A 23774-nucleotide genomic window follows, 5' to 3' on the forward strand; every position below is an offset into this window, starting at 1 on the left:
CCATTTCCTGGCTGTGTGACAAGCTCTTAGTCTGATAGGATGGGCAGTCTCAATGCAGGCTGACAGGGCCGGTCTTCTTGAGGTTGGATTCTCTCAGGTTGGGGTAAGCTTAGAGGAGAAGATGGCATTGCGTTGGCCTCTGAAGGAAGCACTGTATTCAACTGGTAAGGAAAGCGAGAAGAGCATTTATGGCAGAAGGAACCAGTGTGAGTTCAGGCCCATGTTATTCAGCAGTTCTCAGCTTCCAATTATTCAGAGCGCTGAGCCCTGACAGCCGCTAGATGTTCCTGTGGCTCTTGCCCCATAAGAACTCTCAAGACATGCCTCACTTTCTTGGCCCTGACTGGCCACAAGTCGGCTGCCTCTGGATAGGTCACTCCTATCCACCTGGGCGCATACGAATGAAATAACACATCCACTGGCGATGCAGCCTCGGAGCTCGTTTGGCTCTGATTGGCTGCAAGACGCCTCTCCAGGCCATCCACTCAGAGGTGTCCCTCAGGCCTCCCTTGCCTCTGATTGGCTGAGAGAAGCGCATGCTCAGACACACCCTGAGCCAAACTTGTGAGAGGTGGCAGTTAACCGCCAACAGTAGTGGGCCACATGCAGTCTCTTCACACGCTCTTTGGGCCCTGACAGGTAACTTGACTTGACTTGACTCGGGAGAAGGGAAAGGACTGGGCGCCAGGATGTGGGGAAGGGGCGGCTGTGGGACCTGGGCAGCAGCTCTTACCTCAGAGCTGTGGAAGACGGAGGAGCCGCCCAGGCGAAGGCTGGGCTGTGGAGGAGCCGGGCCTCGTTTTCTCCCAAATCTGCCTCAGAGCATAGCAGCCCCTCTGGCCACCAACCCTGGGCCGTTTCCCCTCCTCATTAAGTCTCTAACTGCAGCCTGGAGACGAGGCCATAGGGGCCCAGATCTTATGTAGTGTCGAAGAGACAGAGAGGCTGAAAGGACAATTGTTTATCAACCTTCGATCTTCTTTGTGGTGATTGGATTCGCTCTTTTTTTGTCTTTTTAGGGCCGCACCCGTGGCATATGCAGGTTCCCAGGCTAAGGGTCCAATCGGAGCTACAGCTGCCTGCCTATACCAGTCACAGAAACGCTGGATCCTTAACCCATGAACGAGGCCAGGGATCGAATCTGTATCCTCATAGATGTTAGTCAGATTCGTTCCGCTGAGCCACCATGGAGGCTCCTGGATTTGCTCTTTGATGAACATGTTGGCCCCTTCTTGACATCACACTGTACTTTTGTTCATAATTAGAAACTAATGCATGTTTCCTAATTCAAAGTTTGAGAAAAATTGTGATATATATATATATCATATCTCTCTCTCCCCTGGGAGCAAAAAGAAAAACTAGCTCAAGTGAGGTGGCTCCTGTCCTTACTTGATTGGAAGGAAGAATTGCCAGGGTGAAGCCCCAAGAAGGTGCTGTAGAAGTGAGCATGGAAGTAAAGGAAGACTGTTCCTTGGGGCAGAGGAAAACCATCAGGAAATCAAAAGAAAATAAGGAGATGGGTATTGACCACTTCGTGGGGGTTATTCTTAGGGGTAACTTATGAGATAAAGCCTGCACCCAACACAAGGAAACCACTGATCTGTTCTCAATCTCTGTAATTTTGGCGAGAATGTTTTAAAAGGGAGACATACAGTTTGTAACCATTTTTCATTCAACATAATTACTTTGCAGTCCATCCAAGTTCTTGTGTGTAATTTGAAACTAGTTTTTAGGAGAGTTGAGGGTCCTTGTGGACTCATGGAACCTCAACCTCTCAGTGGTATGGTCTGACTTCTGCTAGCCAGATAAGATGCCAGGTAAAGATAATTCAAAGTTCAAGCACTGGATATTAATCTCGTCTCCATCACTTACCAGCTTTAAGTTGTTGACATGGCTGCTAATATGTTTGTATCTCATTTTCCCCATTGACATATGAAAGATAATGTAAAAAGCCTCTTATAGAATTATTGTGAGGGTTGGAATGGATAGTAGATATACACTCAGTAGAATGTATATTACAAAGTAAATACTCCATAGTTCATCTTTTATTTATTTATTTATGCATGCATGCATGCTTTTTAGGGCCACAGTCGTGGCATATGGAGGTTCCCAGGCTAGGGGTTGAATCGGAGCTACAGCCCCTGACCTATGCCACAGCTCACGGCAATGCCAGATCCTTAGCCCACTGAGCGAGGCCAGGGATCGAACCCGCGACCTCATGGTTCCTAGTCGGATTTGTTTCCGCTGCGCCATGATGGGAACTCCTCAATAGTTCATCTTTTAGAGTTCTGTTATTCATTTTACTCATGTCAGTATGAAAGAATAAAATTAATCAAATTAGGGTTTTTCATTTTTGAAAAGGCTGCTGTAACTTCAATTTATGTTAATCTCCATTAATGTTATTACTAAACCTTTTACCATCTTCAAACACCTGTTATTACTAAAATAAATGAATGAGACTAAACTTAAAAGCTTTTGCACAGCAAAGGAAACCATTCACAAAATGGAAAAAAAAAAAAACCCTACAGAATGGGAGAAAATATTTGCAAATGATGTGACAAGGGGTTAGTTTTCAAAATATATAAACAGTTCATACAACTTAGTATCAAAAAACAAATGCGTGGGAGTTCCTGCCGTGGCGCAGTGGTTAACGAATCCGACTAGGAACCATGAGGTTGCGGGTTCGGTCCCTGCCCTTGCTCAGTGGGTTAACGATCCGGCGTTGCCGTGAGCTGTGGTGTAGGTTGCAGACGCGGCTCGGATCCTGCGTTGCTGTGGCTCTGGCGTAGGCCAGTGGCTACAGCTCTGATTCGACCCCTAGCCTGGGAACCTCCATATGCCGCGGGAGCGGCCCAAAGAAATAGCAAAAAAAAAAAAACAAAAAAAAAAAACAAATGCGGAGTTCCCATCGTGGCGCAGTGGTTAACGAATCCGACTAGGAACCACAAGGTTTCAGGTTCGGTCCCTGCCCTTGCTTAGTGGGTTAACGATCCATTGTTGCCATGAGCTGTGGTGTAGGTTGCAGACGCGGCTTGGATCCTGCGTTGCTGTGGCTCTGGCCTAGGCTGGTGGCTACAGCTCCGATTCGACCCCTAGCCTGGGAACCTTCATATGCCGCGGGAGCGGCCCAAGAAGTAGCAAAAAAGACAAAAAAAAAAAAATATATATATATATATACACTAAAAAAAGATACACGCCCCCCCCCCCTTTTCTTTCTTCTTTGTTTTTTTTTGTTTGGTTGGTTTTTTTTTTTTTTTTTTTTTTTTTTTTTTTTGCTATTTAAGGATGCACGCGTGGCATATGGAGCTTCCCAGGCTAGGGGTCAAGTTGGAGCTGTAGCTGCCGGCCTACACCACAGTCACTGCAACGTGGGATCTGAGTCACGTCTTCGACTCTACCACAGCTCACAGCAACCCAGATCCTTAACCCACTGAGTGAGGCCAGGGATGGAACCTTTGTCCTCATGGATCCTAGTCAGATTCATTTCTGTTGAGCTACAACGGGAACTCCATCATGCACCCTGATGTTAATATCTACGCTATTTACCACAGCCAAGACATGGAAGCAGTCCAAGTACCCATTAACAGATCATCTTCCTAGATATGGCATATATATACAATGGAATGTTATTCAACCATAAAAAGAATGAAATTCTGCCATTTGCTATAATGTGAATGGACCTAGAGAATATTGTGCTTAGTGTAGTAAGTCAAATATTATATAACTTTTACGTGGAATCTAATGTAAATGAATGTATATGCAAAACTGAAACAGACACAGATAAAGAAAATAAACATGGTTAACAAAGGAAGAAGGGGGGAGGGACAAACTTAGGGGTATGGGATAAATAGATACAAATTACTATGTATGAAATAGGTAAACGACAAAGATGGTATAGCAAGAGACATTATCTTGTAGTTACATGGAGTTTAAACTGCAAAAATACTGCATTACTGTGCTGTACACCTAAATACTGTAAATTTTTTATTTGGTAAAGGAATAAGAAAATAGAATATTTGGTATTTTATATAATAGGAAATGCAAGGGAGAAAAAGAAAGCAGAGTGGGGATTGATAGGATATATCAGAGGGTTTAAATTTTCATTCGGATAACAGTTTAGGACCTCATTTGGAAAATAATTTTTTGGTAAAAACTTGAAAGGAATGGGAGAATTTCCGAACATACCTGAAAGAAGAATATTTGAAGCAGAGGAAAAATCAAATGCAAAGGACCGGAGGTGGCAACATGCCTAGTGGCAGCTTTTAATTTTTTGGCTGCAAAATGGAAGTTCCTATCCAGGGATCAAACTAGGCCATGGCAACTACACAAGCTGCTGCTGGAAGCAGTGCCAGATCCTTAACCCACTGCACCACAGAACTGTCTGATGGCATCTTAGAGGCAAAGGTTTAGTGTTGAGAGAGCGGAATTTAGTAGCAATGAGGTTAGAATATGAAGGGTAGATCATGTAGTGTCTTTACGTCATAATAAGGGTCCTGACTTTTGTATACATTTCATTAGATATAATTCATATACTATAAAGTTCACCTTTTTTAAATTCAGTGGCTTTTTGTATATTCACAGACTTTTGCAACCATTGTCATAATTGTTTTTAGAACATTTTTGTCATCTCAAAAAGAAATTTCATATTCATTAGTGTTCACTCACCATTCTCTTACACTTGTAACCACTAATCTGCTTTTGATTTTTAAAGATTTGACTGTCCAGGACATTTCATATAAATGAAATAATATCTTTCTGACTTCTTTCACTTACCATAATGTTTTCAGGGTTTAACCATGATGTAGCATGTACTAGTACTTATCCCTTTTTATCACTGAATATTCCATTGTGTGGCTATGTTTTGCTAATGTAGTTATTTACACCTTTTGACTATTATAGAATAATAATTCTATGAATCTTCATATACAAGTCTTTATATGGGTATCTTTTATTTTTCTTGAGAGTATACCTAGGAGTGGAATTGCTTGATCATATGGCAACACTTGTTTGTTTTTGTGGTTTTTGGGGCCACACCAGCAGCATATGGAAGTTCCCAGGCTAGGCGTGAACAGAGCTACAGCTGCCAGCCTACATCATAGCCACAGCAACGTGGAATCCAAGCCATGTGTGCAACATATACCGCAACTCACAGCAACGCAGGATCCCCAACCCGCTGAGCAAGACCAGGGATCAAACCCAAATCCTCATGGATACTAGTCAGATTTGTTTCTGCTGTTCCACAAAGCTGTTCCACAACAGGAAGTCCCTGGCAACTTTTTCTAATTGGGGAATTGCTACACTGTTTTCCAAAGTGGCTGCACCATTTTATATTCCCCCAGTAATGTGTGAGGCTTCCAGTTTCTTCACATCTGTGTTAACACTTGTTATCTATCATTTTGGTTATAGCCCTCCTAGTGGATGTGAAGTTGTATAATACTGGGTTTTTGATTTACATTTCCCTGGTGGTTAATGATATTCACCATTTATCCATGTGCTTATTAGCTGTTTGTGTCTTTTCTTTAAAGAAATTTCTATTCAGTTCCTTTCTCCCCCCTCCCCTTTTTTCTTTTTTATGACTGAATCTGCAGTATGTGGAAGTTCCCAACTAGGGGTCCAATTGGAGCTGCAGCTGCCGGCCTGCACCACAGCCGCAGTAACTTATGATCTGAGCCAAGTCTGTAATCTACAACGCAGCTCCTGGCAACGCCAGATCCTTAACCCACTGAAGGAGGTCAGGGATCATTAACTCTGAGCCACAACAGGAACTCCTCCTGTCTCCATTTTCAGTTCGGTTATTTGTGTTATTGTAAAAGCTTCTATATATTCTGGAGACAAGTCATATATATATTCCCCTTTTACGGGTTATCTTCTTACTTGATGGTATCGTTTTGAAGCAAATTTTTTAAGTCCAGTTTTTTCTTTTGTTGCTTGTGCTTTCGTAATATATCTAAGAAGACTTTACCTAATTCAGGATTACATTTGATAACTCACAATATTTTAAATTGTTGCTAGGATTAGTTTGAAGATCCTACACTATACCTTCTATTACCTGCTGGCAAGATTTATTACCCTATTAATGCAGTTTCAAAGTGTGGAATATGGAGCCCTCTGGTGGGAATGCGTTTAGAATGTTGGCAAATCCAAAACTATTTTTTCTCTCTTTTTTTAAAGTATGAGTACTGTATTTTATTTTATTATTTTGTCTTTTTTTAGGGCTTTACCTGTGGCATATGGAGGTTTCAGGCTAGGGGTCTAATCAGAGCTGTAGCCACAGGCCTACACCAGAGCCACATCAACGCAGGATCCAGGACACATCTGTGACCTACACCACAGCTCAGGGCAACGCTGGATCCTTAACCCCCTGAGCAAGGCCAGGGGTAGAACCCACAGCCTCATGGTTCCTAGTCAGATTCGTTAACCACTGAGCCATGACGGGAACTCCCTATTTTATTTTTATTATTTATTTATTTGGCTGCACCCATGGCATGCAGAAGTTCTGGGGCAAGAGATTGAACCCAAGCCACAGCTGTGACAATGTCAGATCCTTAACCTTCTAGCCCACTAAGGAATTTCCAAAATTATTTTCTACAGCAGAAATTATCACAACAATGCCAATAATCTATATTTCAAAAAAAAACTTGAAAAAACTATTTTCATAATAATGTTAAGATGCTATTTGCGTTTTTCATTGTGCTGATTATTTGCACAAATGGTGCAAAATTATTGGCAGGTAAAACCACTAGCATCATCATTACACGTAGCCTCCGGGAAGTTTTATTTAGAATATAGAAGAAAAAAGTTAAAAATAAATATACAGTTGAGATGCTATTTGCGTTTTTCATTGTGCTGATTATTTGCACAAATGGTGCAAAATTATTGGCAGGTAAAACCACTAGCATCATCATTACACGTAGCCTCCGGGAAGTTTTATTTAGAATATAGAAGAAAAAAGTTAAAAATAAATATACAGTTGACTCTTGAACTACATGGTTTTGAACTACATGGGTCCACTTATACGTGGATTTTTTTCAATAGTAAATACTATAATACTGTATGATCTGATTAGAGGTTGTTTGAATCCTCAGATGTGGAACTGCTTACATGGATGGCCAACTATATTTTATATGCAGATTTACAACTGCATGGAGCTTTGGTGTCCCTAACCCCCAACATTGTTGAAGGGTCAATTATTATAATTCTGGAAATTCTTTAGAATTTAGAACTTAAAAATTTTAGTTGTATTACAAAAATTGTTTTAACCTCATGGGCTCCTTGAAACAATCTTGGAGCCCCTTTAATGGTACTAGGAATCACATTGAGAACCACTACACTGCCATAATAGACTTTTTCTTTTTAGGGCAGCAGGTATGGCATCTGAAAGTTCCCAGGCTACTGGTTGAATTGGAGCTTCAGCTGCCAGCCTACACCATAGCCACAGCAATGCAGGATCCAAGCTGCATCTGTGACCTACATCATAGCTCACTGCATTGCTGGATCCTGAACCCAGGGGTTGAACCTGCATCCTTGTGGATACTAGTTGGCATTTGTTACCTACTAAGCCACTAGGGGAACTCCCATAATAGATCTTTTGAAAGAAGAATTATTTGAAGTGTACTTTAAATTTCTACCATTATTACTTATTTATTGAGAATCATTGATCTAATTAAACTTTAACTTTTTTTTTGCTTTTCAGGGCTACACCTGAGGCATATGGAGGTTCCCAGGCTAAGGGTCCAATCAGAGCTACAGCTGTCAACCTATGCTACAGCCACAGCAATGCAGGATCCTAGTGAGCCTAGTCTGCGACCTAGACCACAGCTCGTGGCAGCAGCAGTGCCGGACCTCACTTAGGGATAGAACCCGCAACCTCATGGTTCCTAGTAGGATTCTTTTCTGCTGTGCCACGAAGGGAACTCCCCAACATTAACATTTAATTTAGTTTTCACATATGAGTTTCAGTATATTTTAAGTTAGTACATTATATCCGTTTTTAACTTTTTATTCTTTATTTTTATGGCCCTACCCATAGCATGCTGAAGTTCTCAGGCCAGGGGTTGAACCTGCACCACAGCAGTGACACATACCACAGCAGTGACAATGCCAAATCTTTTAACCACTAGGCCACCAGAGAACACCTGTTTTTAACTTTTTCTTAAAGATTTTTATTTTTTCTATTATAGTTGATTTACAATGTGTTTTTAACTTTTTAATTCTAATTCTGTGATGAAAAGGTCACACATGTATATAATCAGAATGTGCCACTTAAAATTATTGCCAGAATTCCCTGGTGTTCTCCCCAAATGTTCCAGTAATGAATAAACTATGATTGCTAAACCATAAGTTAGGTGGGAGTGATATTGTTAGTGATCAACTTGAGCACATTCATAGGTAAGAATTCTGAAACTTAGCTCTCAATTTCATGAGAAGGAATTTTTTTCATATGTCATTGAACTGAAAAGCTGATTACATTGTTTCATAGCATATAACCTACGAAAGGCCCTAGTATGCAGATGAGGATATGACAGTGAGTTTGGAGTGACATTCAACTCTGGAGGTAAAAGACCCACCAAACAGAAACTCTTAGAGCAGCTGAAAGAAGCTAAAGCATTTAAACACATTAAATGGGTGAGTTTAAATACTATAAGTTGTTCTCTTATTTGCAAAACTTAGTTGATTAGAATATTTTGCTCATTAATAAATATGTTACACTTAACATGAAAAGTACATTTATTTCACTCTTAAAATTCTAAAATCAGTTTTGTATGTTAAAATATGTTTAATGTAGCTTGACTGACAATTGACCAAATCAGTCCCACTTTTTTTTTTGTCCACACCTGCAGCATTCCAAAGTTGTGGGGCCAGGGATGGAACCTGCCTCAACTGTGACCCAAAACACAGCAGTGACAACACCAGGTCCTTAACCTACTGCTCCACCAGGGCGCTCCCCACTTTTTTTTTTTTTTTTTTTTTTTTTTTTTTTTTTTTTTCTTCCTGACTGGACCCTCGGCATGTGGAAGTTCCTGGGCCAGGGATCAAACTCTCACCACAGCAGCAACCCAAGCCTCTGCAGTGACAGTGCTGAACCCTTAACCTGGTAAGAACTCTCCTTCTTCTTAATTATATACAAGAGCAATCCTTCTCCAACTCTGAATTATCGATCACAAATCTCTTCTTTTTTTCCTTAAATAAACAAAGACATTCACATAAGTACATCTTGGAACTGCTAACAACATGTGCATGTCTCAGAAAGTAAAATGAGTCCTTTTGGAGTTCCAACACTGTGGCACCCTGGGTTGAGGATCTGGTGTTGCTGCAGCTGTGGTGTAGGTCATTGGCTACTTCTCAGACCTGATCCCTGGCCATAAGAGAGAAAAAAGAGCCCCCTTTCCAAAAATGTATGAGGAAGGAGGCTTTTATAATGCAGATAAACTATTGTACACTGGATGTATTTTATTACATCAGGTCATTGTATAAATGTGGTTACTGCTTATGTAATAATATTTGTACCCAAAAGTATGTTTACAGGGACACATACACACAAGCTAACACACACACACACACATTATTATTTGAAAATCATTCAGTTTTTTTGTTTGTTTTTTGGCCTCACCATGGCATATAGAAATTCCTGGGCCAGGAATCAGATCTGTGCCACAGTTTCACCCTGTACTACAGCTGTAGCAGCAGTGGATCCTTAACCCACTGCACCACAAAGGAACTTCCTTTTTTTTTTTTTTTTTTTTTGGTCTTTTTGTCTTTTCTAGGGCCGTTCCTGTGGCATATGGAAGTTCCCAGGCTAGGGGTCCACTGGCCTTCCCACAGCCACAGCAGTGCCGGATCTGAGCCACGTCTGCAACCTATACCATGGCTCACAACAACACCAGATCCTCAACCCACTGAGAAAGGCCAGGAATCGAACCCTGCAACCTCAGGGTTCCCAGTTGGATTTGTTAACCACTGAGCCACAACAGGAACTCCAGGAACTTCCATTTTGTGTTTTATTATATAAAGTTTAAAACATTGTCAAAAAAGGGCAAAAGTAAATTTTTTTCTAAATGACATTTTTAAGTACCATTGATAATGTATAAAATGTTGTGTTTTTTTTTTTTTAACGTACCCACAGCATATGGAAGTTCCTGGACCAGGATCAAATCCGAGCTGTAGCTGTGACCTATACCACAGCTGCAGCAATGCTGGATCCTTAACCCACCGTGCTGGACCAGGGATGGAACCCATGCCATTGCAGAGACAACGCTGAATCTGTAACCCACTGTGTCACAGGAACTCCCTGAAAAAAATGGGTTTTGATTAAAAATATTTTACTTTAGGAGTTCCCATCGTGGCTCAGTGGTTAACGAATCTGACTAGGAACCATGAGGTTGCGGGTTCGGTCCCTGGCCTTGCTCAGTGGGTTAAGGATCCAGCGTTGACCTGAGCTGTGATGTAGGTTGCAGACGCGGCTCGGCTCGGATCCCACATTGCTGTGGCTCTGGCATAGGCCGGTGGCTACAGCTCCAATTAGACCCCTAGCCTGGGAATCTCCATATGCCACAGGAGCGGCCCAAGAAATGGCAAAAAGACAAAAAAAAACCAAAAAAAAATTATTTTAGATTAGGTATCACTTCTTGTCTTAGAATGTTCTCAAATATCATAGCACAAGAAACCATGGTGACAGTGGGGATATAAGGTAAATACTCAGTCTTTTCCTGTTTCATTTCCCTCTCCCCATTGACTTCTGGCACTTAGGAATGCTTGGTAAACCCCAGCCCTTAGTACTGTGGTGCTAATATTTAAGCAGATTTTGGGACTGAGTGTTGATGTGGGAATGTCAGGGAAGAAATGGCAGGGTTGGAGGAGGCTGGAGGAGACAGAAGAGGGAGGAAAGGGACAAAGGGCTGGGAGAGATGGTGTCTGAAATCTGGGATCAGTGAGGAAGGAGTACCCTAAGAGAATATGGCCTACGGTTTCTCCCGATTGCTTTTAAACAGTCTTGTTTTTCTTTGTTGAAAGCCTTGTGTTTTGCAGTTCAGGGCCCCATTATTCAGCACATCATGGAGACATTATTTTCTGACAGGTTTTTTTCCATGGAGTCTGAGCTGCACTCTATTTTCCAGTCTCCATAGCTGCCTCTTGCCTGCACAGGTCCTGCCCGCTAGATAGCAAATTCTCAGAGCTGCAGGAATGGGATTTTTTTCCAACTTCATTCCTCAAGGTGCCTTTTCATATCACCTTTTTTTTTTTTTTTTATTTTTGTCTTTTTGCCATTTCTTTGGCCGCTCCAGCAGCATATGGAGGTTCCCAGGATAGGGGTCGAATCGGAGCTGTAGCTGCCAGCTTATGCCAGAGCCACAGCAACGCAGGATCCGAGCCGTGTCTGTGACCTACACCACAGCTCACGGCAACTCCGGATCATTAACCCACTGAGCAAGCGCAGGGACCAAACCCGCAACCTCATGGTTCCTAGTCGGATTCGTTAACCACTGAGCCACGACGGGAACTCCCATATCACCTTCTTGAGGGCTGTGATAAACTGTTTCTCTGTAGAAAAAATACTTGTGATGTTCTTTTCCATGCTGCCTCTCTCACGTATAAAATGACAGTATTAAAATTGCTTATATTGAATGTGCTGTCATATTTCTAAAATTATCTACATGGTAAAATAAAAGCACACTATTTGAATATGCAAACCTGTATTTTATATTTTGTATCTCCAACTGTGTTTAACAAGGAAGGGATGGAACTTTGGATTATGGAGGGAGGAAGAACTTCACAGGGCTGATTTATAGGTTGAAAGTCATAGTTGGAGAGAATTGGTTACTCCAGAAACAGAATTTGGTGGATTGTTGTACATTGGGTGGTAGTTGCTCTGGAGGAAGAAGACAGTGTGTGGAATATATGCCCTGAAGAATTGTGACCCTTGGGTGATGGAACATGTCGCTGTCTAGCAGTATGAAAGGGACCACTTGTCTTTAGTTTAGACTTTAGGCACTGTTCCATGGAAACTCTGCATTCATCAGCAGTTTCTCATTGTTTTTAATTTATTTAAATTTATTTACTTATTTTTTTACTGCACCCACGGCATGTGAAAAGTGGTCAGGGCTTGAACCCATGCCACAGCAGAGCCACAGCAGTGACAATGCCAGATCCTTAACCCACTGAATCACAAAGGAGCTCCTTCTATTGGTTTTGTGTGTGGTTTTTTTTTTTTTTTGTTTGTTTTTTGTTTTTTTTTTGTTTTTTTTTTTGTCTTTTTGCCATTTCTTGGACCGCTTCCACGGCATTTGGAGGTTCCCAGGCTAGGAGTCAAATCGGAGCTGTAGCCACCAGCCTACGCCAGAGCCACAGCAGTGCGGGATCTGAGCTGCATCTGCAACCTACACCACAGCTCACAACAATGCTAGATCCTTAACCCACTGAGCAAGGCCAGGGACCGAACCCGCAACCTCTTGGTTTCTAGTCGGTTTCATTAACCACTGAGCCACGACGGGAACTCCATCCTTCTATTGTTTTTTAACACTAGTTCCCAGGGCCAAACAGCTGCAATTTCACCAATGGGGCTATAGTTAGGGGAGTAGACAGTATTTGGGGGCTTCCTAATAACTTTAAAAGTCTTATCTCTGGAACAAAGTCATTGCAGTTGGCCTCAGAAATTCTCTTGTGGTTCAGTGGGTTAAGGATCTGGTATTTTCACTGCAGCAGACTGGGTCATTGCTGTAGCGCAGGATGGATCTCTGGCCCAGGAACTTCCACATGTTGCAAGAGTGGCCAAAAAAAAAAAAGAAAGAAAGAAAAGAAAGAAATTGGCCTCCATAATTGAGGAATGATTCAACAAACTCAAATCAAATGGTTACAAATAGTGTTTCTGTTGATTAGGTATAGCAAAGATTAAAAGGCAGAAGTGTTTCCCAGCTTCCTCCCATCTTTGACATTCTTTATTATGAGTTTGAGGAAAGAGATGACTGGTCTTCTACCTATCAGCTGTAGCTTCTTTCAGACTCTCCCAAGCAGAGGCGGAGGGAAAGAACTGAGGAACTGTGTTGCTGAAGTGGTTGCTGGGAGCAGCAGTAGGCATCTCCTATGGTCAGTGGAGAGCCAGGATTGGTGGTGTTACTCACTCTGCCTGACCTACTCCCCTGAAGCCACACCCTCATGGTGCTCCCTTGGCTCGGATAGGCTGGGAGGCACTGTCCCTCCACGTGCCCTTCAGGAATAGCACTTGTGAACCTGAGCCAGGCTGGAGCAAAGCCTTTCAGCCAGTATCTGCTGCCCACCGTATTTTGTCTTATCCCTGGGCCACTGGTGAGTTTTGTGCAGGGGTAGGGGTGTCGGAGGTTAGGGTTCAGAAGCTCCAGGGTTTGTGGGAAGTGTGGGCGCCACTTTTCTCAGAGCACCAGGAGCATACTGCGGGGAGGGGCAGGCTGTGGGGTGACCGAGCCTTGAGCCCCCCCCTGCAAAAATCTATCTTGGGATAGAAATACCCTCTGGCTGATGATCCTGGGGAGTTTTGGGGGGGGGGGTACCTTCACTGAAAACGTTCTCTAACTATAACATGGGGACTTAGTAAGTGGGAATGAGGCCTCAGGGCTCCTAGCTCTAGGTCCTTTAACCCACCGTGCTGGCCGAGGATCCTGTCCTGGCACTGTGGAGATGGCACCAATTCCCTTACACCACAGTGGGGAGCTTCCCCACTTGTAATTTAATTGTTTGCAACCTTTTACTTCCTTTCCAAAAATTTTTTCTGTTCTTTCAGACCTCCTCTGTGATATAGTTTGTTCTAAAGTTTTTTTGCGTGTTTTTTTGTTGTTTTTGTTTTTTGTTTTTTTTAGGGCTGCACGCGTGGCATATGAAGGTTCCCAGGCTAGGGGTCGAATTGAAGCTACAGCTGCCAGCCACAGCCACAGCAACACAAGATCCAAGCCACATCTGCGGCCTATACCACAGCTCACCGCAACAGATCCTTGGATCCTCGACGCCCTGAGCGAGGCCAGGAATCGAACCCCTAACCTCATGTTCCTAGTCGGATTTGTTTCACTGTTCTAAAGCTTTTTTTGACCCTAGTTTTGAGGCCCCTGTCTGCCTCGTGTAAGAATTCTGGCATTATAGGAACCAGCACTAATTGCCCTTGGGCCTGGCAACCAGATGACTAGGGACTGCCTCTCTGTCCCAGGCCCGTAAAGTTTTTCCAGTTCAGCCAATCAACGAGAGAAGTGCTGAAAACTAACCCCGCTTCACTTGCTGTATGTAAGCTGCCCGCTACAACTACAGCTTACTGGGTCCAACACCCTGTGTGGCCCTGCCTAGCAGCCTTCTCTCATTTTAAGCTGTAATAAACAGGTCTGACATCAAATCCTGCATGTTTTATCACCACTGCGCTGTGGCCAGGTCCAATGGAGCTCCTCCTGAAGGTCTTGGGTGTTTTGGGCTTCCACTGTCAGATATGCTGGTCCCGCCGGTGGCTATGGTACTGTGACTTGGGGATTGTACTTTGATTTTGATTTTGGCAAATTTGTCTTTGGTGTTGAAACAAGGATTTGTACACCAGGGGGCGCTATAGTTTCATGCCATTGCTTTGCTTCTTGAGGGTCTGTGCTGTGCTGTCCTGTGCACTACATTGCTGTGGGGGAAGAGTTTCCTCCGGATTTTTTTGTTGGTCACCTTCTCTCTGGTTTCAGAAACTTATCCCAGTAAAAATGGTATCCATGAAAATCTCAGGAGTGTAGGTGTTAGCTCTGTGTCTCTGGTTGTGTTGTCTTGAGTACACTCCTGCCCCTTCTCTGGGTTCTTACTTGCCTAGCCAGGAAATACTAAAATTTGATCCATTTATGTGGGAGGAGGGGGGCAACGGATATTATTTAGTTTTGAAAACCTTACTGGAGGTAAAACGTATTTAATGTTTCTCCAGGATAGTGTCATTATTACTTTGTAAACCTGAAGACTGACTTTCTTCAGGGCAGTAGTATTTGTAACTTGGAAACCTGAAGTCTGCTTTTAACCTGAACACTGACTCAGAAATTAAATGTGCCCACTGAGTCTAAACTGAAATATTTCCTGGATTCCTAGTTAGGGCTAAGGGCAACATGCCAGCCATTTGAAGAGAGGGAGCTATTCCTGTGCGTTTTATTTAACCTACTAATTTTCACAACTAGTGTCATTTTGAGCACCTGTCTGTACGAGACATCATGCTAAGTGCTTTACAAACATTAGCTCATTAATCCTCTCACAATGCTCATGCATTATCACCCCTTTTTATAGATGAGAAAATTGAGGTTCACATAGCTAGTTAGTGGTGGCACTGAGATCCAACCCGGACTGAGCAGGCCTCAAAACAAGTGCCCTCAGCCAACATGGACCCTGGAGCTCAGGCTTACCCCCGTTGGTGGGGCTGGGTGTCTGTCATGTGGCCAGTGAGTCAAGGGAGTGCCCGCTGGCTTTAAGGGACCATCTGCAGACGCACAATGACCAGTGATCACTGATGATGATTTGGACCTCTAGATATCATCCATTCATACTGCTCCTCTCCCTCCATGGAGGTGTCCATGGTGACTTAGGCTACACGCTCAGATGAACTCGCCCAGGGCAACTTGTCCCTAGATGCCTCTAATTCCATGGTGAAACCTTCCTCTGGCTTTATGTTTCCAAAAAACATGTTCATTTTATAAGTTACTCTGTATAATGGACATAGATTCACTGGTCAGATTCTTACCAAATTAGGTCATATGCACCCCTGCTTGGGCCCTAGCCTGGCCAAGGCCCCCTGCCTGGGTGGGGAAGTTTTTCCGGTTTGCACATCCAAAAACAAAACAGAAGCTGAGATGGGTGCAGCACAAGCTTTATTCAATGGCCAGGGAATGGGGAAATGGGAACTTAGTTCACAGGTCAGCGTCAGCCCATATGGCACAGCTTCAGGTCCTGGCTGCTTGGTAGGTGTGTCATTTAGTAGATGATGTGGTAAAATCAGTATAGAATGAGGCTCAGAGGCTGCTGGAGGGCAGATTCATCTTGGTTCCAGCTGGGTCCATCTGGGCTTTTTTTTTTCTCTTCCTATAGCTTCCTTTCTTTGTCTCTTGACCCTGTTACTTAAAAGATATATGCTAGTTCCTATCTAAGGGAGGGATTGCCAGAATTTGAGCAAGGATCTGGTGTCAGCTCTGGAAACAAAACATATTGTGGACATTTTTACTCTATGTCTCCTTCCAGAGATCATGATAATATTAGCACTGGAAAGCACTACAGTAAGGAACTGTGTTTAACCCACACCCAAGGCCAGCATTCCTCAAGCTTACTTGGCCACAGATCTCCATTTCTTTTTCACAAAATTTCTGTGAATCTGGCTTCACATTTCACACAGGGAAGCACTGTTCTAGCTCAAGATTCTTGACCTCCAAAACAAATCTTACTCTTTTATATATAAAACATATATGTATGCATAAAAAGCAGATTTACAATTTATCTATGGTATTAAAATTTCATGGGAAAGTGATTAGGAAAAACTAATCTGAAGAGACCCCTTAGGAGGAGTGATAATGAAAAAAGCATTGATAAACACTACTCTACTCAGTTTTTCAGTTTTTATTCATGCAAATTCCTCAGGAAAATTGAAATTTGTGGCTCTTTTAAGCTGAACCAAAGAGCCAAGCAATTGTAGACACACAGAAGGAAATGCTGGGAGCTCACAGAAGCCAAGGATACTAGGTAGAAAAGACTTGGGACTGGTGTCAGCCCCTTTGCTACGATTGGTACACAAACCCAAAGAATCTTTCAGCCAGGATCATTGTCAGGGGAAGCTCCACTGAGTAGAAAGGGCCTGAGGCAGAAAGGGCATTGAGCCCCTGTTGTGAAGGAGGCTCAGAGCTCAGTCCTCATGGCACTTTACACCAGACTGAGGACTTGTCATTTATTGAATGTGGTTGAGTAGACCCTCCGCATCACTGTCAGATGCACACATTTGAATACATTTTTCTCTTCTCTACTCCTGACTGTCCTTATTTGGAGTAAATCTGGCCTCTCACTCTGACCTCTTCAGATCCCACTGTTTAGAGTATCTTGATTGCTGGCTACTATACATCCATGATGGGAAAATAAATAAATAGCCCACTGATCCAGAATATAAAGATCATTTCTGCTGTACATACCCAGCTGAGATGAAAAAAATTAAGTTAAAAATCCAACAAATTTTAAAACTTTAAAAACTTTTTAGAGTTTTTTTTTAATTTGTAAATTTTTTTAATTTTAAAAAAGTTTCTCTTTTTAAAAACTTACTTCAGGGGTGTTCCCTGGTAGTCTGGTGGTTAGGACTTGGCGCTTTTGCTGCTGCAGCCCCAAGTTCAGTCCCTGGTCTAGGAACTGAGATTCCACATCAAGCCATTGGATGCTGTGGCCAAAAACAAAAAACGAATAAGAAACCTCCCCTCATTTTCCTCCCTCATCTAACAGAGGGCAAAGCTTCCTAGCTTTCTGTTTTGGGAAATGAGTGACTAAGAGTTTAACCTGAACCCAAGCTAAGAGTCACTCTTTTTCTGCTTCTTACTTCTATCAAAAAACCCCACTTGCACTCATCGTAGATGAGTGAGGGATAGAGCTGGTGCTCACAGGAAGCCACGCGCCCTTCAAAGGCACCTGTCTTTCTTAGCATCACGCTTCTTGAGCAAGCCGGGCACTGCCTCGCAGACCTTCCTTGGAGCCACTTTAAGACAAGCAAGGTAAGTGGGGGTGGGACCATTCTCAAGGTCTCAGGCCAAGTGCTGCTTGGTCCACAGGTGTCTGGACCCTGGAAGCACTGAAAGCTGCCCAGCCACGCAGCCAGCCCATCACTCGGGCAACCTGGTCATTCTGCCTGTCATTCTAGTTGGCCTCTCTCCCGCAGCTTGCTTATAACCTACCTGTGCCCACACACTCAGAGCCCTCATCTGACCGGCTCTTACACATACACAGGGCTCTCTTCTGCACACATCTGGCCTAAGCCACATGCTCGGAACACGGATAATTTTCACTCAACATAAACACTTCTCTGCTTCTTGCTTCTATCAAGACACCCCTGGTCAAGAAAGACCAGGCCACAGAATGATTTCAGACATTTAACAGCCGTGTTGACTTTTGTTTCTTTTCCTGATAATTTCCTAACTCATCAACTTCTTCTATCCCTTTCATTTGCACTAGTAAAATGGTAGAGAAAGATTAGAATTATTGTTTAACTAGAGTCCATAACATTTAACAGTTTGTTTGTTTGTTTGTTTTGGCTTTTTTCTTTTCTTTTCTCTCTTTTTTTTTTTTTTTTTTTTTTTTTGGAGACCCTGTGATGCCCCAGATGTTCAGCATCCATTGCAGGAAGAAATCAAAACCTCTCCCTTGAGAAACACATAGTTTTGGTGTTTGGGTGTGTGGTGTTCAGGGTGGGACGTAGGGAGTGGAATAGATGTGAATTATCGAACAATTTGTAAAAATGATTTTAATGAGTATCAGGGAGCCATTAAGAAGAATACAAGAGGAGGTGGTCTTGAGTCAGAAAGCCTCCTCCCTGGATTGCTCTGATTCACACGTGAACATGTGAAGGTTTTAACCTCCTCATCTGCTGATTTAGATAGGAAATGAGGGTGGTGTGAGCGTGCGTGTGTGTAAGGTTAAGAAAGTTTTAACCTCAGCTGCCAGTTTGATAGGAAATGAGCATGGTTGGGGAGGTAGAGATTTTATTTCTGTCTGTGATGTGCCTTTTCTAGATTTTTGTCCCACTAATTCCCACTCTGATAAAATTCAGTGCGTAAGATGCATTTTTATATGCGATTTTGATGAAAGACCAAAATTTCCCCTCATTTTACCTAACTGAATACTGCATCCTTCCGTGGGGCCTTGAAAATACATTTGCTGTGTTAGTGTCAAGTTGGCCCACATGTGTCCCGGCTAAGACAGGACTCTGTAGTGAACATGGGGCTGGGTGTGGCGAGCTGGGGCCACCTGTGCCAGCTCTCAGGAGCTGATGGTTGAATCTTCAAGAATTCTGTGGGGTAGTTGGTGGCTTGACCTCAGCCATTGTGGGAGAATTTGCACCATGGAAACCAGCAAAAGCCATAAATCAAAGCACCCCTAGACCTGGTTTTCCAGTACATCACTGGGACTTGGGGCCTGAGGAACAAGTTCTCTCCATAGCTGTGTGGTCTCCGGAAGGCATTTAACCTCTCTGAATCTTTCATGAGTTATCTACACCATAGCTCAGTATGCTTATTTGGCTTAGATAGCAGATTTTTGTTGGAGGGGGCATGGGAACAGGGGCATAAGACTAGTGAATATGCTTTGAAATCTAAAGTGCAAAGCAGGCAGGAGGAATTAGAATTTTGTTTTGTTTTGCTTTTTTGCTTTTTAGGGCTGAACCCATGGCACATGGAGGTTCCCAGGCTAGGGGTCAAATCGGAGTTGTAGCTGCTGGCCTACACTACAGCCACAGCAACTCTGATCTGAGCCGTGTCTGCGACCTACACCACAGCTCACGACAACACTAGATCTTTAACCTACTGAGCGAGGCCAGGGATGGAACCCTCAATGTTGTGGTTCCTAGTCGGATTGGTTTCTGCTGAGCCATGACAGGAACTCCTAGAATTTTTATATAAAGGCAAAAGGCCAATCTGGTTCCCTTCTAGCCTGATGATTTAACTAAGTATCACTGAATTTTTGTCATTACAACCTGAAGGGGAAACATACATAGATTTTTTTTATCTTTTATTTTTTTATTTTTTGGCTTTCATGTCAGAAGGGCCCTGGGAGCAGTACTCTTGGGGATGTCAGCTTGTCTTGTCATCCCTGCAAGTGATTTCAGTAATGCCAGACTATCTCTCAGAAATACATCCTTGAAAAATTCCTCCTTGAAAAGGAGGTTTTTCTACCCCTACTTGCCCATGAGAGAACTGGAGCTCCTGGAGAGGGGTAGGAAAATTGGTAGAGCTGGAATTTGGAATCTGTCTGACTCCAAAGGGCAGAATTATTTTACTTGGCTGCACTGCCCTTCAATTCAAGAAACTGAGCCCTTCAGTGTGGGAAGGTTGGGAAGAGTGTAGGCTTATCCAGGGCAAAATACAAAGCAGCTGTGCTCTGCACTCAGCACTGGTTTGATTTGCTTGTGTTCTTACAGAAATCTTGTTGGCTCTTCCCTCTTTAAGTTCTTCTGGTTGGGCTCAGACCTGCCTTGAGGAGCCTGTAAATCTGAAAATGAACCCCACAGATATAGCAGACACCACCCTGGATGAAAGCATCTATAGCAATTATTATCTGTTTGAAAGCATCCCCAAGCCTTGCACCAAGGAAGGCATCAAGGCATTTGGGGGGCTCTTCCTGCCTCCCCTCTACTCCTTGGTCTTCCTCTTTGGTCTGTTTGGAAATTCTGTGGTGGTTCTGGTCCTGTTCAAGTACAAGCGGCTCAAGTCCATGACCGACGTGTACCTGCTCAACCTTGCCATCTCAGACCTGCTCTTCGTGCTCTCACTCCCTTTCTGGGGCTACTATGCCGCAGACCAGTGGGTGTTTGGGTTAGGCCTCTGCAAGCTGGTTTCCTGGATGTACCTGGTGGGCTTCTACAGTGGCATCTTCTTCATCATGCTCATGAGCATCGATAGGTACCTGGCCATTGTGCACGCGGTCTTCTCCCTGAGAGCAAGGACCTTGACTTATGGGGTCATCACCAGCCTGGCCACGTGGTCGGTGGCTGTGTTCGCTTCACTTCCAGGGCTTTTGTTCAGCACTTGCTATACTGAGCGCAACCATACCTACTGCAAAACCAAGTATTCTTTCAACTCCACAAGATGGAAGGTTCTGAGCTCCCTTGAGATCAACATTCTAGGGCTTGTGATCCCCTTGGGGATCATGCTCTTCTGCTACTCCATGATCATCAGGACCCTGCAGCACTGCAAAAACGAGAAGAAGAACAAGGCAGTGAAGATGATCTTTGCCGTGGTGGTCCTCTTCCTGGGCTTCTGGACCCCTTACAATGTGGTGCTCTTCCTGGAGACCCTGGTGGAGCTCGAGGTCCTGCAGGACTGCACCTTTGAAAGACACCTGGACTACGCCATTCAGGCTACAGAGACCCTGGCTTTTGTTCACTGCTGCCTTAATCCAGTCATCTACTTCTTCCTGGGGGAGAAATTTCGCAAGTACATTGTACAGCTCTTCAAAACTTGCCGGGGCACTTTGGTGCCCTGCCAGTACTGTAGGCTCCTGCCAATCTACTTCCCTGAAACCCCCAGCTCGTCTTACACGCAGTCCACTGTGGACCACGATCTCCACGATGCTCTGTAAAAAAAAACAAAAAATGCACAAACAAGGTTAATAAGCTTCCCAAATTAAGAGCTTACTTAAAATGTTATTGTAGTAAGAGTTTCCTGAATGAGTGCCAGGAAGAAGAAGAATTACATCCACTGCTAAAAGTAGGGCTTCTCACCCTGCAGTCAGCTTTTCTTCCTGCCATTTACAAGTTCAGTGCGACCAGAGTTCACCCAGATGGGGGCATCCCTCCTCGCACCAGGCTTTCCTGGGAATGGGTAAGCCTGAGGAGGATTCTGAGCAATGTTTCAATGAGGAGGTAGATAATTTTGGAAGGGGAAGACTATTCCCTTCTAACCTGAACTCATGGGTTCTCCAGAGAGAATTGTACAGAATTGACTTGGGGAGTAAGTAAATCCGTACTTCTTGCTGTGAAAGTGAGCCCTTTAATTATCTTCTAGCTTTTGTGAGACAATACAGAAAACTTTGGTATGCTGTCCCAGTTTTTTCCTAATAATATATCCGAAGCATGGTATTTTTCCATGAAGCCAGGTATATGCAGAAAGAAATAGTGAAGGAACGTAGATCTTGATTCTTTTATTGTAAAGGATTATTTGTTAATGGAAGCCAAACTTTTAATGCTGATTATAAGGACATGAAGGAATTAGCATGTTCTGATTTCCAAACATGAAATACCAGGCATTAAAAAAATCCAAACTTATCTGTAGATATTCAAATACAGTTGCATATGTTTGTGGGCATGTTTTAATTATAACAGATGAATACTCAAATTTAACAAATAGGGAGTTCTCTTGTGGCACAGCGGCTTAAGGATCCAGCCTTGTCACTGCTGTGGCACAGGTTCAGTTCTTGGCCTGGGAACTTCCACATGCCATGGGTATGGCAAAAAATAAAAACAAAACATAAAAAATACCTACAGAATAATACATAGGCCCAGATACGTTTATGTGGGACCTTTTACTCATTTACAAACGTCACCTTCAAAAATAAAAGTTATGAGGACTGATGAAGTATGACAATGCTTCCTTAGTCATTTTGAAGTGTCTGCCATCAAGTGAGGCAAGAATAATCCACTAAAAATTATTGCTGATGTGGCATAGAAATGACTCTCAAAAAATGAAATTGTGAAAAGCGGCATCCTCTCGTTTAAAATATTGGCCCTGGCTTATAAGTTTTAGCAGACTCAAAAGTTGGTTAGGTCATTTCTTACAAGTGATTTTAATTATGTAACTATTTTATACCATTAAGAGAAATCTCTGTTCTTACAGCCTTAATCAGAATTAACTAAAGACTTCAATGAAATCTGGAGATACCTGTAATCTCTCCCAGAGCAAACCTGTTCTGCAAATTCTTACCTGAGTTAACCAGTTTAAAATGCTTATGTGAATTTACATAGTATTGCACGCTTTACTGCATTTCCAGAAAGTTTATTTTCAGAAAAGTGATTTTTAAAAGGGTAAGTTGATGTTGCCTTTATAGAGAAACAATAAACTTATATATACTTTCTACTGGTCGTGTCTGTGTTTGGTTTCCTGATAGGGATGATAATCCTAGCCGCTGATGTTCCCATTGTCTTGCCTTTCACTAGATCTGCATGTTATAGATGAGACAGATGTCCTCAGGAGGAAGAATGAAAAAAAGTTTTGCAGTTAAGATTGCCACTTGGAATGGGGAAAGGAGATGCTATCATGTTGTCACAACACTTGGAGATTAGAGTGTATAAGGAGTGGGAGAGGGCCAGGTTCCTAGGCACTGTTTCCTTAAAAAACCTCTGCAAGGTATGGTAGAGCCTGCAAATCCTACCTCTTGCATTTCCTTGCAAGCCCGTGCATATTACCTTCCTCTCCTAGCCTCAGTTTCCTCTCATCTGTAAAGAGGACTGTATTGCAGGGTGACTGAAAAAATGAAGTAAGATGACTATTGCAACGCATCTATGTTTCTGGGTCATAGATAAAGTGTGATTTTAGACTTCCTAGCCGGTGGCTGCTACCCCTTTTCTGGGAGAGCTTGTAATTTCATTCATTTAATCAAAGGGAGACAAATTTTAGGATACCAAAAGACAAAGGCTGGCCAAAGGGATTTTACCGTCCCTTTGTTGTCCATTGCGTACAATGCTTAGCAAGGCTGAAGTGCAGGCCACACAGCTTCTACCCCTCATCTGAGTTACTTATCACTTCAGGTCACTCAGGGCTTCCCTTGCTCCAAAGTTGGGGTCGGGGGTGTTCCCTCAAGGTGAGAATTTAGAACCTCTGGTGACACCCGTACATGACCCTCTCAGACAACTAAAAACAAGTTTCTTCTCCATTAATAGTAACATAGAAAGCAAGCCAGTGTGATTTTTACCCAAAAGTGTAAGTTTTCAGACATTAGACCCTCCCTTGCTTGTTTTAACATGTCTAGCTTCTGGGGAACACACACTAGGTGTGATTTCTTTAAGAACAAAAGAAACAAGTTTCCTTTTGGGGTGATGTAAATGTCGTGGAACTAGACAGAGATGATGGCAGCAGAGTGTT

At 43.0% G+C, this 23774-nt stretch overlaps 1 protein-coding gene across 4 annotated transcripts; it reads left to right on the forward strand.

Moving 5' to 3' along the window:
• Window positions 1–542: 542 nt before the first annotated feature.
• On the forward strand, window positions 543–22769 carry CCR4 (C-C motif chemokine receptor 4). 4 transcript variants are annotated; one of them, XM_084987631.1, is made up of 3 exons: window positions 543–639; window positions 8480–8625; window positions 20117–22769. In XM_084987631.1, exons 2-3 carry the CDS (start codon window positions 8622–8624, stop codon window positions 21274–21276), a joined length of 1164 nt encoding a protein of 387 aa, XP_084843757.1. In that variant the 5' UTR covers window positions 543–639; window positions 8480–8621; the 3' UTR covers window positions 21277–22769. The 4 variants fall into 4 exon arrangements, with proteins under 4 accessions (XP_084843757.1, XP_084843758.1, XP_003361840.1 ...); XM_084987632.1 differs by lacking the exons at window positions 543–639; window positions 8480–8625 and adding an exon at window positions 8841–9094; XM_003361792.5 differs by lacking the exons at window positions 543–639; window positions 8480–8625 and adding an exon at window positions 17543–17699.
• Window positions 22770–23774: the final 1005 nt, after the last annotated feature.

This window comes from Sus scrofa, chromosome 13 (assembly GCF_054392235.1).
Source record: "Sus scrofa isolate SSC_HxYL_T2T_F1_AM1 chromosome 13, Sscrofa_HxYL_maternal_Yorkshire_Landrace_v2.0, whole genome shotgun sequence".
Classification (NCBI taxonomy): Eukaryota; Metazoa; Chordata; class Mammalia; order Artiodactyla; family Suidae; genus Sus; species Sus scrofa.